Consider the following 12,633-nt stretch of genomic DNA (forward strand, 5'->3'; position numbering starts at 1 on the left):
GTAGCTGGGAAACATCCTTTTGTGTTTTAAAGGCTACTTAGGATGTAAAGTTGAGACTAAATGATGCCATTGTGACTCATTTGATTTAACCTGTAACATTCCACTCCTGGGAATAGGCCTCTTTCTGGAGAAAGCTCTAGCTTAATTCGCTACGCTTCACTACTGCGTTTTGACGGATATAACATATTGTAATAGTTCATAGCTAACAAAAAATCTCAACTAATCTGACAAAAATGTTGAAATATAATTAATTAGAATTTGAAGACCATAGATTACTTGGTGTTACCTACCGCAGTGCGTAATTACATTAAAAAATATATTTTTATTAATTGAAAATTGTTTTCGCAGTTACAGGCCGAATGTATTAAAAGCCAATCTAGAATATAAAATATATGTAATATTTGTAGTTTTACAAACTATGAAGAAAAGATAATAAAAGCTATACAGACAGAATCTGAAAAAAAAATATTTTGCTAGTGATTATTGACAATAACAATTCGAATGCGTACAAAAAACTACTCACTAAACGACTAATCTCACTCTACGTTTTTTTTTTTTTTTTATATAAGAAAAAAAATGTATAAAAGTATTCTATTCATCGATCAGGGTTTCAAAGATATAAAGATGTGTTCGTAATAGTAAAGAACCATATGTAACCAAGTAATTGATAAAAGTATTTCCATTATACAGTTCCATTATATACATACATAATTAATTAACTTGATATTATATAGCGAAACTCTAGTTTCGGCGAAGTAATCAAATATAATAATTAGTGTCGAAATTTTGTATAATGTTAAACGACCAACGAATGGCGCCTGCCCACGTTGTTCAGCTTTACTTTAATGAAATCTACCAACGCAAGAATCTTAACATAAATTTTACTAAGTGAGATGTGCTGTAATATAAATATTCATTATTTCAATTTATAAAATAGAGAAATTGAACTGATAAATGAACATTAAATATCAAAATGTTAAATGTGAAATCATGTAAAACGTCAAAAAAGTATTAACTTTGTAATTATCGAGAAATTTTTATACCAATGTAATGGCAAAGAAGTTTACAAAACATTTGGTGGTAAGCGGTTTAGGTAACTTTTAGACACCTACAACATCAGTATCAAAGGCGTTGACAACTCCACCTTCGCCCCCATTCAAGAGCTCTACGTTACCAAAAGAGCACAACACTAATTAAGAGGATTATTATTTGCCTTTGACTATCTGTAAGATATTTTTTATGAGCCTTTCCTCAATTATGACTTATTTTTATTAAATTACTTTTTCAGTAATGATCTTGAAAATATTATTTCATATACTTATGGTAGTCTGAAACATCAAATATCGATATAATTCTATTACCATCGTCTGCAAATTATAAGTCTAACAACAACGGATAATTAATAGTCTTTTAGTTATATTTTGTGTTGGTTTCATTGCTTTTTCATGGTTTCTGATCATTCAATCGTAGATTAAAATCCATAAAACAGAGGTTACTATAATGATCGTGATGCTCTTGAATATTATGCTATGGTAACTGATTACCACTAAAGTGGTATAAAAATATTATATTTTCCCAATCAAGATTATCCTTAGATTCGAAAAAAAAAGCTAGTTCCTAAGACAAGATTGGTCTAAAATTGGGTTCGTCGCTAAGAACACTATGTCCATATCAATGTTTAAATAGATTCTTAAGGATTATTGTCATATGTAATCATATAATTATTATTGCAGATAAAATGCCGTACGGCTCATATTGTAATTTTGAGCAAGATGCATGTGGCTTCGAGAACGTACCACAGTGAGTACAATTTTTGATTATTTGTAGTAGTGCTAATTTTTTTGGTAATAATAAACAAGTTGACGGCAGCTATAGAAATAAAGCTTAAGAAATGGAAAAGAAAAAAATTCAATTTTAGCTTAATTTAGTAAATACAAATGGAATCTTCCATATTGTACTAATTCTAATTATATCAAATATATTTTTATGGCGATCTTTTTTGGAACCGGAAAACAGAGAGGGCGCTGTACAGACGCTTGTTTACAGAATCCAAAAGATGGCGAATACGCGTCATAGAGCGAATTTTGAAATTAAACAACTAAATGTTGATAATTATTAATAATAAATATATAAAGCAATTTGCAGAGCATTACTATAAGAATTAAGGTTAGTTGCATTCTATAATTGCTTATTTTTTTTAGGCCAATTCTAAAATGGTCACGTCACAGTGGACCAACACCAACTGACAAGACAGGTCCAAACTACGACCACACTTGTGGCCCACCCCTTCTCTACAATCCAACTACCGCTAATCCAACAGTTCCACTCTCTCCTGCCCACATGAATTACACCCTCCCCACATGCGTTGGGTACTATTTCTTTGTGAACATGAATGTAACCGGACCGAATAAAGAGAGGGCTGATTTCGCATCGACTGCTGTTATGAAGACTGTCATCTTTAATCCTCCGCCTAAACTTCATGGGGATATCAATTCTAAATACTACAATTGTTGTATGGTAAGTAATTATTTTGATTATGTAATACTCAGATTTGAAAGAAACAGTCTTTTTGAGGTAGACATTTTTAACCTTCAACGCAAAAAGAAGTGTGTTATCAGTTTGACGCCGAAGTATGTATCTGTCTGTGACATCGTAGCTCTCGAGCTGATGGACCGATATCAATACATTTTGTTCCGCGTAAGCGAGTTTTGCTTGCGTATGTCTTAGCTACGTTAGGTAAAATCGATACAGCTGTTAGAAGAATATCAATTATTTTACAAAATAAAATTATTACATAGGGATCCGCTTTTTCTCGTTAAAATATGTCCTATGACAATCAGCGATAACGTAGCTTTGTATTGGTGCAAGAATTTTAAAATTCGGTCTATTATTTGAGGGTATCCATTAAAAACCAAAAAAAGTAATGTTTTTTTTTAAATATTAGTATAAATTTAATATTGACCTACCCTTTTCTCGCCAGATACGTTTTTATTACCAACAAAATGGCCGGAACTATGGTTCACTTGGCGTTGATGTGGTGGAACTCACTCCGGGAGGAAATATCACCACATCTCTATGGTTCTCTACCAAGGACAAGGGTGAGAACTGGTACAGAGCCGCCATTTTCTTACCGAATATTACTCGAAGGTACGTATTATTTTTTAAAGGTTAACTATATATTAAACAGTGTGGGACGTCCTCCGCCCCGTTGGACCAACGATTTACGTAAGATTGCCGGTGTAGGCTGGATGAGGATTGCTGAAAGCCGGGATGTCTGGCGCGAACTTGGCGAGGCCTGTGTCCAGCAGTGGACTGCCATAGGCTGAAGTGATGATGATGATGATGAGTGATATATTAAAATATTTAAAAGCGGAGAGCGGAGCATTAGCAATAACGTGCTTACAAGGAGGCTCCAATCACTAGTTGGTCTTGTAAGAAATTTGTTATTGCTGTCCAGTTTCACCTGCGTAAATTCCGATACCGTGAAATAAAAGTATATTAAAGATTAACGCTAGATTCCATAGCTACCAATTTCTTCACAGTATTACCTATCTAAGGTTACCTTTACATCCTTTAATTCAAGTTTTAAGCAGTTTTGCTTTAAAATGATACTTTCGATTGCATATGTATAACATAGCTAATATTGTGTACCTCGTCCATCACAGTAGAAACATCCTGGAATAGCCAGTTGTGATAGATAGTTGAGTTTTGTTAATTCTCAACAGGCTATCATCTCGGTCCGTTTTTATTGTCCTTGTTATCATCAGATCGTTTGCATTTGCTAAACATCCGTCAAGAAACATCCGTCTCGAAATGATTTCGTCGCTCGAATTATAAAATTCAATTTCTATGTTTTTTAATATTATTTAAATATCAGTTGTCAAAAATAATTTTTTACTCCTCTTTAAGTATGTATTAACACTGATTTTATATATATCAAAATTCTTAAAAGCTTCATCAAAAGCGTAGGTGTATTTTTTTATTTGAACGTGATTAACATGGGATTTGAAATAATTGTTTAATCTATTACTGTTTTTTTTTCCTACGCCTGTTTACTTTAAAAGGTCATCTTTTGTATATTAGAAAAACAAGATTAAGTCACTGCTTAGTAACGAAAGGTTATTACAGAATATAAATAAGCTATATAAATTCATTATGATTCTCTCAAATCTCCAGATTTAGTTCTTAAGCTTTTAAATACGTATAATATTGTGAAATTTCAAAATAAATTCGTTATCGAGATAAGCAATTGATAATCATCTGGTATAATCTGGTAAAACATTTTACAAGTACAGACGAACATCATTATTAAGAACTAGCTGACCCGGCGAACTTCGTATCGCCTAAAAGTGACTTTTAAGTATTATCACAAATCTTTTGTATGGGAGTATAGAAAAGTGTTGTTTTTAGACATTTTCAGGAAATTTAAAATTTTTTTTTTTAATTTTTCTCTCCGTAAGAACCATCCTCGTACTTCAAGGAATATTTTAAAAAAAGAATTAGCGAAATCGGTCCAACCGTTCTCGAGTTTTGCGCTTAGCAACACATTCAGGGATTCATTTTTATTATATTATAGATGTACGTTTTTTAATAGTGCCAATATAACAGATGATTTTGCCCATGTCTCTTAAAAATTGATAAGTTTCTCAAACGAAATATTTTGTGCTGTTACCGGCTATTACCTGTAACATAAATATTACGTTGCTTACTTTAAAAACAAACGACGCTCCGACGATGTCTCCGTGTGACTGTGTGGTGTAGATATATAGATATAGAACATAAAGGTGAATCTATACATATATTAATACGTGATGCAAAAACTTTGTACCTCTTTTTACGAAAATTGCGCGGACGGAGGAGTATGAAATTCACACTTATGGTTTATATAGAAAAGGAGGAAGGTTGACGCCGCGTTGGCGCAACGGTCACAGCCATGGATTGTACCTATTGCGCTGGCGGTTGTGGGTTCGATCCGCACACATGACAAACATTTGTATTGGCCATACAGGTGTTTGCCGTGGTCTGGGCGTTTGTGCAATCCTTGTGAGTCTCCCCATCGTGCCTCGGAGAGCACGTTAAGCCGTCGGTCCCGGTTGTTATCATATACACCTGATAGCGATCGTTACTCATAGTAGGGAATATATCCGCCAACCCGCATTGGAGCAGCATGGTGGATTAAGCTCTGATCCTTATCCTACATGGGGAAAGAGGCCTATGCCCAGTAGTGGGATATTACAGGCTGAAGCGTAAGAAAAGGAATGCAGAAGCAGGATGATACACGCATACTCTTATTAATAATAATAATAAATACATACTCATATTATATACTCTTTTCTTTATTGTTAAAGTCTGTGTGTTAAATTATCGTCGAATTTCGGCCACTGGGCGACCACTTATAAAAATAAATTGTCAAAAAGGCGTGTCAATGTATTGTATGAGTCTCGAAACATATGATTTATTTTTGGTGTCTAGCTGTGTTATTTAGGTTAGTGTGCTTATTATTTAATACTTGCTTCTTAAAAATCGTTACAGACTCTTTTCTGTGAACGTAAAAGTCCAGCGCTACGTTTAAAATATTATACATTTTATTAAATTGATTGATGTATGTTTGATGACTTTTTGATGTCTACCGAACAATATTTTTTTAATAGCTAGTATTATCTAAAATTAATATTGTGTCAAAAACAATGTGGACATGGCATAACTTGTTAACTTTTTTAAATATCTACTGAAGTTTTTTATGTATGAATGTATGAAATGATGTATGTATGAATGTATGGAATTATTTGTTGTACACGAAGAATTACAAGTAAGAAAGGTTATTACATATATTAAAATCGCTTACTATACAAATGGGGGCCTTATCGTTAAGAGAGTGATCTTTTCCATGCAACTGTCTTGGTAAAGGACATTATAACACATACTAATGCTGGGCAAGGGTGTATATATATGTGTATATAAATAATATGATAAAGAAAAGCTGATAAGATATATACATACTAAAGAGTAACAAAAACACACTAATGAGAAACACAGGAGTTGCCAACACCTGCACAACGCGCAAACAGTACATAACAACTTTATATAAACAAATAAGATGATATACAATTTATTATTTTAATATAAGACAGTCCAGTAGACTTGTTCAAAAATCTCTAGTTCTCTGAATTCTGAAGAAAGCTTCTAGAATTTAAATTAAATATTTTCATTTAAATAATTCATGTAGTTAGCATGTTTATGAAAACAGTCGACAACATATAAAACGCTTATTACGACATCAAAAAAGTTCAAAAGGTCACTGAATCAATTTCGCCAATTCAATTTCAACCATTTTCAAATCGTCAAATCGCCAGTTTTAACGCATTAGCACAGTAGTCATAACAACTGACAAATATTGTAGTGGTCGTGGATTCAATCCTCGCGTGGGAAATGTTTGTAAATGTTATGGATGTTTGTCGTTATCTGGGCGTTTGTAATTGTTTTATGTTTTGACTTCCGACACAGCATTCAAAGCGTTTCTTTATAAAATAGTAGGAGTTGTCTGCGGCTTCACTTGTTTAAAAAATTATTATGTTTACAAAGGAGGGCTAAAGTTATTATATTACAAAATTTATGACCTCTTTGTGTAACCACATTTATGTTTCACTTATCGGGCGCTAAAACTACCTGACTGCTCGAAGACCTAAAAATTCATGAAACAGCCGTGCGAAAAAAATGTCCACCATTAGGTCTACTCAAGGTGTTTAACTCTTTCTCAAGATTTTTAGGTAACTTCAGTAACAGGAACTAATCTCTTATTTTACCACACTGAAAGCTGGAATACATATTGATTCAAAAACGAAAATTAATGAACCAAATTTTTTCTTGCACTTTATTTTGTATTTTAAATTTTAGTCGCATATTTTGTTTAGTAAATATTTATCAATTTAATATTACCAATGTAGAAAATATGAGTATAGGCAGAGGAGGCTATTTCATCATCATCATTACAGCCACAGTCCACTACTGGACATAGGCCTCCACAATTTTACGCCAAAAATAATGTGAACTCATGTGTTTTGCCCATAATCACCACGCCGGGCAGGCGGGTTGGTGACCGCAAGGCTGGCTTTGTCGCACCGAAGCGCTGCCCGTCTTGAGCTTGTGTGTTTCAAAGCCAGCAATTGGATGGTTATCCCGCTATCGGTCGGCTTTTTAAGTTCCAAGGTGGTAGTGGAACTGTGTTATCCCTTAGTCGCCTCTTACGACACCCACGGAAAAAGAGGGGGTGGTTATATTCTTACTGCCGTAACCACACAACAGATAGGTCCTATTTCACCGTTTACCATTTACTACTGCTTTACTATTTCATATGTGACGTTATCCAACAGCTAAAAGTATATGGAGTATTCTTTTTTTTCTCTATCGAATTCCAGATTATTTATGTGATATTTCTATTCGTAACCGTGAATCTTAAGGAGGTAGTTTAATAATTGAGGTGAAACTGGTCTTAAGGGCCTATTCTACCTCGAGCTGTTAAAGCCTATTTGTAACTTATGTTCAGGAGAAATTTTGTCTACAACTTGTGAAAAAGGACCTTTTATACAGTTGCTTAAAAAGTGGCGTATTGCAGGGACGTATAGCGTTCGGGATGTGGGCTATTACATACTCGTGCTTTTTTTTTACCTTTCACGAACTGGTGTGCGTTCTCTTTCCCAACTGTCAAAATAATGTCTATTAAAAAAAAAACCAACCATGAAGTTTTTACTAAAAAAATTCATAGAAGTTTATGATATATATTTATGATTCATGCAAATACGTATATTTCTATAAAGAAGCTACTAATTTGTTTCAATATCAGATTTAATGATTTGATTGAATGAGTTTGGTTAGGTTTCATTTCATTTCATCTCATTAAATTTCATTTTCATTTCATATCAATAAAAAAATTCTACTAAAGACTTGGCTGTATGGGCATAGTTCCCTTTGCCTACCAGAATGGGTGAAGAAAAAAAAACTCTGCTTATATTCTACGGTTGGCGCCATTTTTCAGAATTTTTTTTTGTATTATTTTATTAAATTGCTTCATTTTTTCGCAACTGTATTAAAAATAGTCGTTCAGTACACGTGCGGAAGCCTTTCCACACTTGTAATGAAATATACTATTTTGCGTGCACCTAATTTTTAAGTGTGTAATAAAGTGTTAAATAAACAAATACTTATTTTTTTATATTTTTTGGTAACAGGTACTACTTCATCTTTAGGACTCGTATGGGCATTAGGATTTACTCGGATTCCGCTATTGATGACTTTTCAATGGCACCAGAATGTTTCGGCCTGAACATCAACTCAACTGAGTTAGGTGATTACAACTATTATGACCCCATGTTTGAAGAGAAGACCACACCCCATCCAGACTTTGAGGACGCTATATGTAAGTATATGTTTTAAAATAATAAATAATAACAAAAAAATTAAAATAATTTATTTCAATTTCTTTTATCCGTAGAATATTAGTGTGCTAGTAACAATATTGACGCATAACCTGAGCTAGTTATTGTTAGTAGTATTTACCCTAGGGCCAATAGGGCCATGGTCCTGGGTAGCATTCTGCGAGGGGCGGCGAAAGCCGAGCAGACATATTAAAAATATATATATCATAGATAGGATAATCAATCTTTATAAGAATTGACAATTTTTTGTCAACAAATATTAATATTTCACTTTATGGACGTTTTTAGGGCTAAATTAAATAGTACTGGAAGGTTATGCAAAAGTACGTTGCTAGAGTAACTCTTATATTAAGAGAAAGTAAAATTTTAAATCCTAGCTGGATTTGAAATACACAGGCCGAAGACGGGCAGCAACGTCTTCGGTGCGACAAAGCCAGCCCTGCGGTCACCAACCCGCCTGACCAGCGTGGTGACTATGGGCAAAACACATGAGTTCACGCCATTTTTGGTGTGAACTTGTGGAGGCCTATGTCCAGTAGTGGACTGCGAAAGACTATTGTGATGATGATGATGTTGATGATGATGAAAATTTTAAAAAGGGCCAGGAACTTATACAGGAGCAACGTAATCTAACACCTACAGAATCCTCCATTTAAAGGAACGCAGTTAGGAGTCCAACGACCTGTATAATTAAAATATTTTATTAGTTTACTCTTAAAAAACTATATTAGATCCGTGCTATTAAAAATATGGAGAGTAAAATGTTTGAAAACGGTAAAATAAGATAAACTTTATAGTGTCACAGTAACCAGTCATTCATTCATTCAGCTTAATGGCTTCCAACAGTGCCAAACTAGCACAGATGATTTCGCCAATGTCACGTAGAATGGAGACGACACGACGGTAACCAGTCTTTAGGAGTTAACTCCAGTCTCATTTTAGAACTGACGCGCTTACTCCTTCAATACTATTAACTTTCCCTTCAAAACTTAACAATTAGCTACCGTGTCTTTTCAGATTATCGTTTCTCTACCTGTGGTAACGTGGGTCGTTTCGGCCCCAACCAGACAATGTGCGACATCGCATACAATAACACTCCTGTATCAGTGACAGTGGGCAAGCCCTCTCAAGGCATACAGGCCTGGGAGGTGCCCTCTGAAGGGTTATATACGTAAGTACTATGGTTTAATTTAACATTATTTATATGCCTAACCATTTTATCATATTTGACTTATTATTGCCAATTTTGTAATTGGCACGATTGAAAAAATTTAGATCCGAGCAGATATTACTAAATAAAGGCGTGTTAGCGCCTACGTACAGGCGGTCCGGATTCGATACCCGCTCGGAGAGGATATTTGTGTCTATACAAATATTTATTTCTGGTCTGGCTGTCGGTCCCGGTTATATTTACCTGATGGCGATTGTCAGTAAAAAGTAGGGAATATATCCACCAACGCACAGTTGAGCAACATGGTGGATTATGCTTCGACACTTCTCCTACGTGGAGAAATAGGCCTATGCCCAGTTGTGGGATATTACAGAAAAAAAATTTTTTTTGGTCTACATATAAAACTTACACATTTATCGTAAGTTCGAGGTAGAGTAGCGTGGCGAGTTCAACTCTGTTTTCTCTTCCAAACAAAAAAACTAAAAATACCTTAACTACTTACTAAACTAACCTATACCGTACCGTACTAAAATTACCTTTCTTTTCGTTGACGGTACGAAAAAATAATGACAAAATCGCGTTTTACTATATTATTGTTGGAGTTTTTAAGAAAAGATTAAGGCCCGTGATATGAAAAAAATAGAGTGAAATCATGTGAAACAGTAACGCTACGATCTACTCTAATGACTGACGTTTTATTTCAACGTCTCTTACGAAAATTAAATAACCATATTTTTAAATACAAAGGTAATCGTTGTGTTAAGGAGTAGACTCCACTCATATATCACACACATTTATCAGCCTACTTATTACCTATCAGACTAGCCCGTTGGCGCAGTTTGTAGTGACACTGCTTTCTGTTCTGCGGGTCGCGGGTTCGATTCCCGCCTGAGTCTGCGTGTAATAAAATATTTGTATTTATATATTTATATACGTATTATTTCTATGTATGTTTATAAAAAAAAAGTTATAACAGTCGGCTGTTACCTGTAACACAAGCATTAAGTTGCTTACCATAGAAGCAGACGACCGTGTGCGTATGTTATAATATGATATTTATTATTTATCTATTTATTTATTATTTATCTTTCATTAAATCAATTTAATTATACAGTATAATGGCGACGGGAGCGTCAGGGGGGTTGGGGTCGATGTGGGCCGGGGTGTCGCACGGGGCGCAGGCGCGGGGTCTGTTTGTACTTCATAAGGGGGAGCGTTTGTATATGCTCATCGGACAGCCAGGGTCGAATGCTTGTAAGAAGGTATGTTTAAATAGGTTTTATTTGTCTGTCTTGATGTTTGTAAATAATGTTAATCGTGATGGAAGTAACGCAAGATATTTGGAAATTAACTATTTAATTGATAAAATATTACTATGTATATAGCCTTTCAATAAAGTATATGAAATATGTTGTTATTTAAAACAAAATAATCTTGAATTACTTACTGGTGACTATTTTTTTAAATTTTGGATTTTCAATAAGAGAGTAAAAACTTATAAATTAATTCAAAATACAACTTCCACTTAAAGGCCTTATTTAAGTAACCCCGTGACAGCCATCTAGATATTTATTTATTTATTTTATTTTCTTACATCTAATATTACAGGCATAATCCAATTCATTAGACATAGTAAAGGAGACAAAAAGCAAAAGGAAAAAAAATGTTAAACTACAATTAAAAAAGAATTAGCTGACTTGAAAATAATACTAAAAATATTACTATGTATATAGCCTTTCAATAAAGTATATGAAATATGTTGTTATTTAAAACAAAATAATCTTGACTTACTTACTGCTGACTACTTTTTTAAATTTTGGATTTTCAATGAGAGACTAAAAACTTATAAATCAATTCAAAATACAACTTCCACTTAAAGGCCTTATTTAAACCCCGTGACAGCAATCTAGATATCTATATACACAAACAAATTTCAACTCACCAAAAGGTTATAAAGCCTATCATTAACTTTTCTAACCATACAATTTTTTCAGACACTATCAGCTCAAGAGAGCCAAGAATGCTCTAAAAGGGACTCGAACGACACGACCGCCGTGTTCACGAGCAAGACACACGAAGTGCGGAACACACGCGTCAATGACGGAGGGGGCGGGGGCGGGGGCGCTACTTATGTTTTCCTGGTGAGTTTTTAGAACAGGCTTCCTTATTGTAATAAAACAACCATTGCTAGATACCAACTGACAGCTGTCAAACTTTATTTTTAATTCACCTTCTTACATAGGTACTATATATTACACCACTTATAAGTTAGGAGTTTGAAGAGCTTGGATACTGTACATTGTTGCCAACCTCGTCAGCAGTTTCAATTCAATCAATTCTATTACCAGAATTTTATAGAAATAATATATAATAGACGGGCCTGTGAATTTCAAAGCCAGCAGTTGGATGATTATCCCGCCATCGGTCAGTTTTTTAACTTCCAAGGTGGTAGCGGAACTGTTTTATCCCTTAGTCGCCTCTTACGACACCCACGGGAAGAGACGGAGTGGCTATATTCTTACTGCCTTAGCCACACAGCAAATTTTGCTTATCAACGCGTTAAATGTATGGAAAATTGGATAAAAATTTAACAGTTTACTTGATTTATTGAATTCTTTTATCAATACCTAACACTGTTGTCTAAATTCAGATGTTGAAAATTGGATTCAAAATTCGCAGCTAGATTAAATTACTCCAATGAGCAACCAATTACGATTAGTTAGAATTTTAGACTAGTCTAGCAAATAAAAATCAAGATCACTAATACACATCCGTTCTATTTACATTCATACCCAAAACCCTCCGCATAACAGACCTAATTGGTCATTTTCCCTTTTAACAGCTAAACAAAGAAGGCCACCCAGTACCCTTGCTGGTGGGTGGTGGAGGGGGTGGCCTGTCTGTGGGGGTGTTTAAGGACGATGGCTCACAACACGCCAGGGGACGAACAAACGCAACTGAAGAATCTGGCTACATGTATGGCCAGCCTGGGAGAACTTCTGGTTAGTATAGAATTATATGCCAAACAAT

General features: G+C 34.5%; 1 protein-coding gene across 1 annotated transcript in view; it reads left to right on the forward strand.

Annotated features, from left to right (window-relative positions):
• Window positions 1–12,633, forward strand: part of LOC123667653 (ALK tyrosine kinase receptor) — a 54,555-nt gene that overhangs the window by 13,092 nt on the left and 28,830 nt on the right. The window contains exons 6-13 of the mRNA XM_045601511.1: window positions 1,734–1,800; window positions 2,202–2,517; window positions 2,981–3,147; window positions 8,226–8,413; window positions 9,450–9,603; window positions 10,718–10,865; window positions 11,598–11,744; window positions 12,446–12,605. Coding sequence (XP_045457467.1) covers window positions 1,734–1,800; window positions 2,202–2,517; window positions 2,981–3,147; window positions 8,226–8,413; window positions 9,450–9,603; window positions 10,718–10,865; window positions 11,598–11,744; window positions 12,446–12,605 — 1,347 coding nt within the window. The remainder of the gene's footprint in view (window positions 1–1,733; window positions 1,801–2,201; window positions 2,518–2,980; window positions 3,148–8,225; window positions 8,414–9,449; window positions 9,604–10,717; window positions 10,866–11,597; window positions 11,745–12,445; window positions 12,606–12,633) is intronic.

This window comes from Melitaea cinxia, chromosome 28 (genome assembly GCF_905220565.1).
Source record: "Melitaea cinxia chromosome 28, ilMelCinx1.1, whole genome shotgun sequence".
Classification (NCBI taxonomy): domain Eukaryota; kingdom Metazoa; phylum Arthropoda; class Insecta; order Lepidoptera; family Nymphalidae; genus Melitaea; species Melitaea cinxia.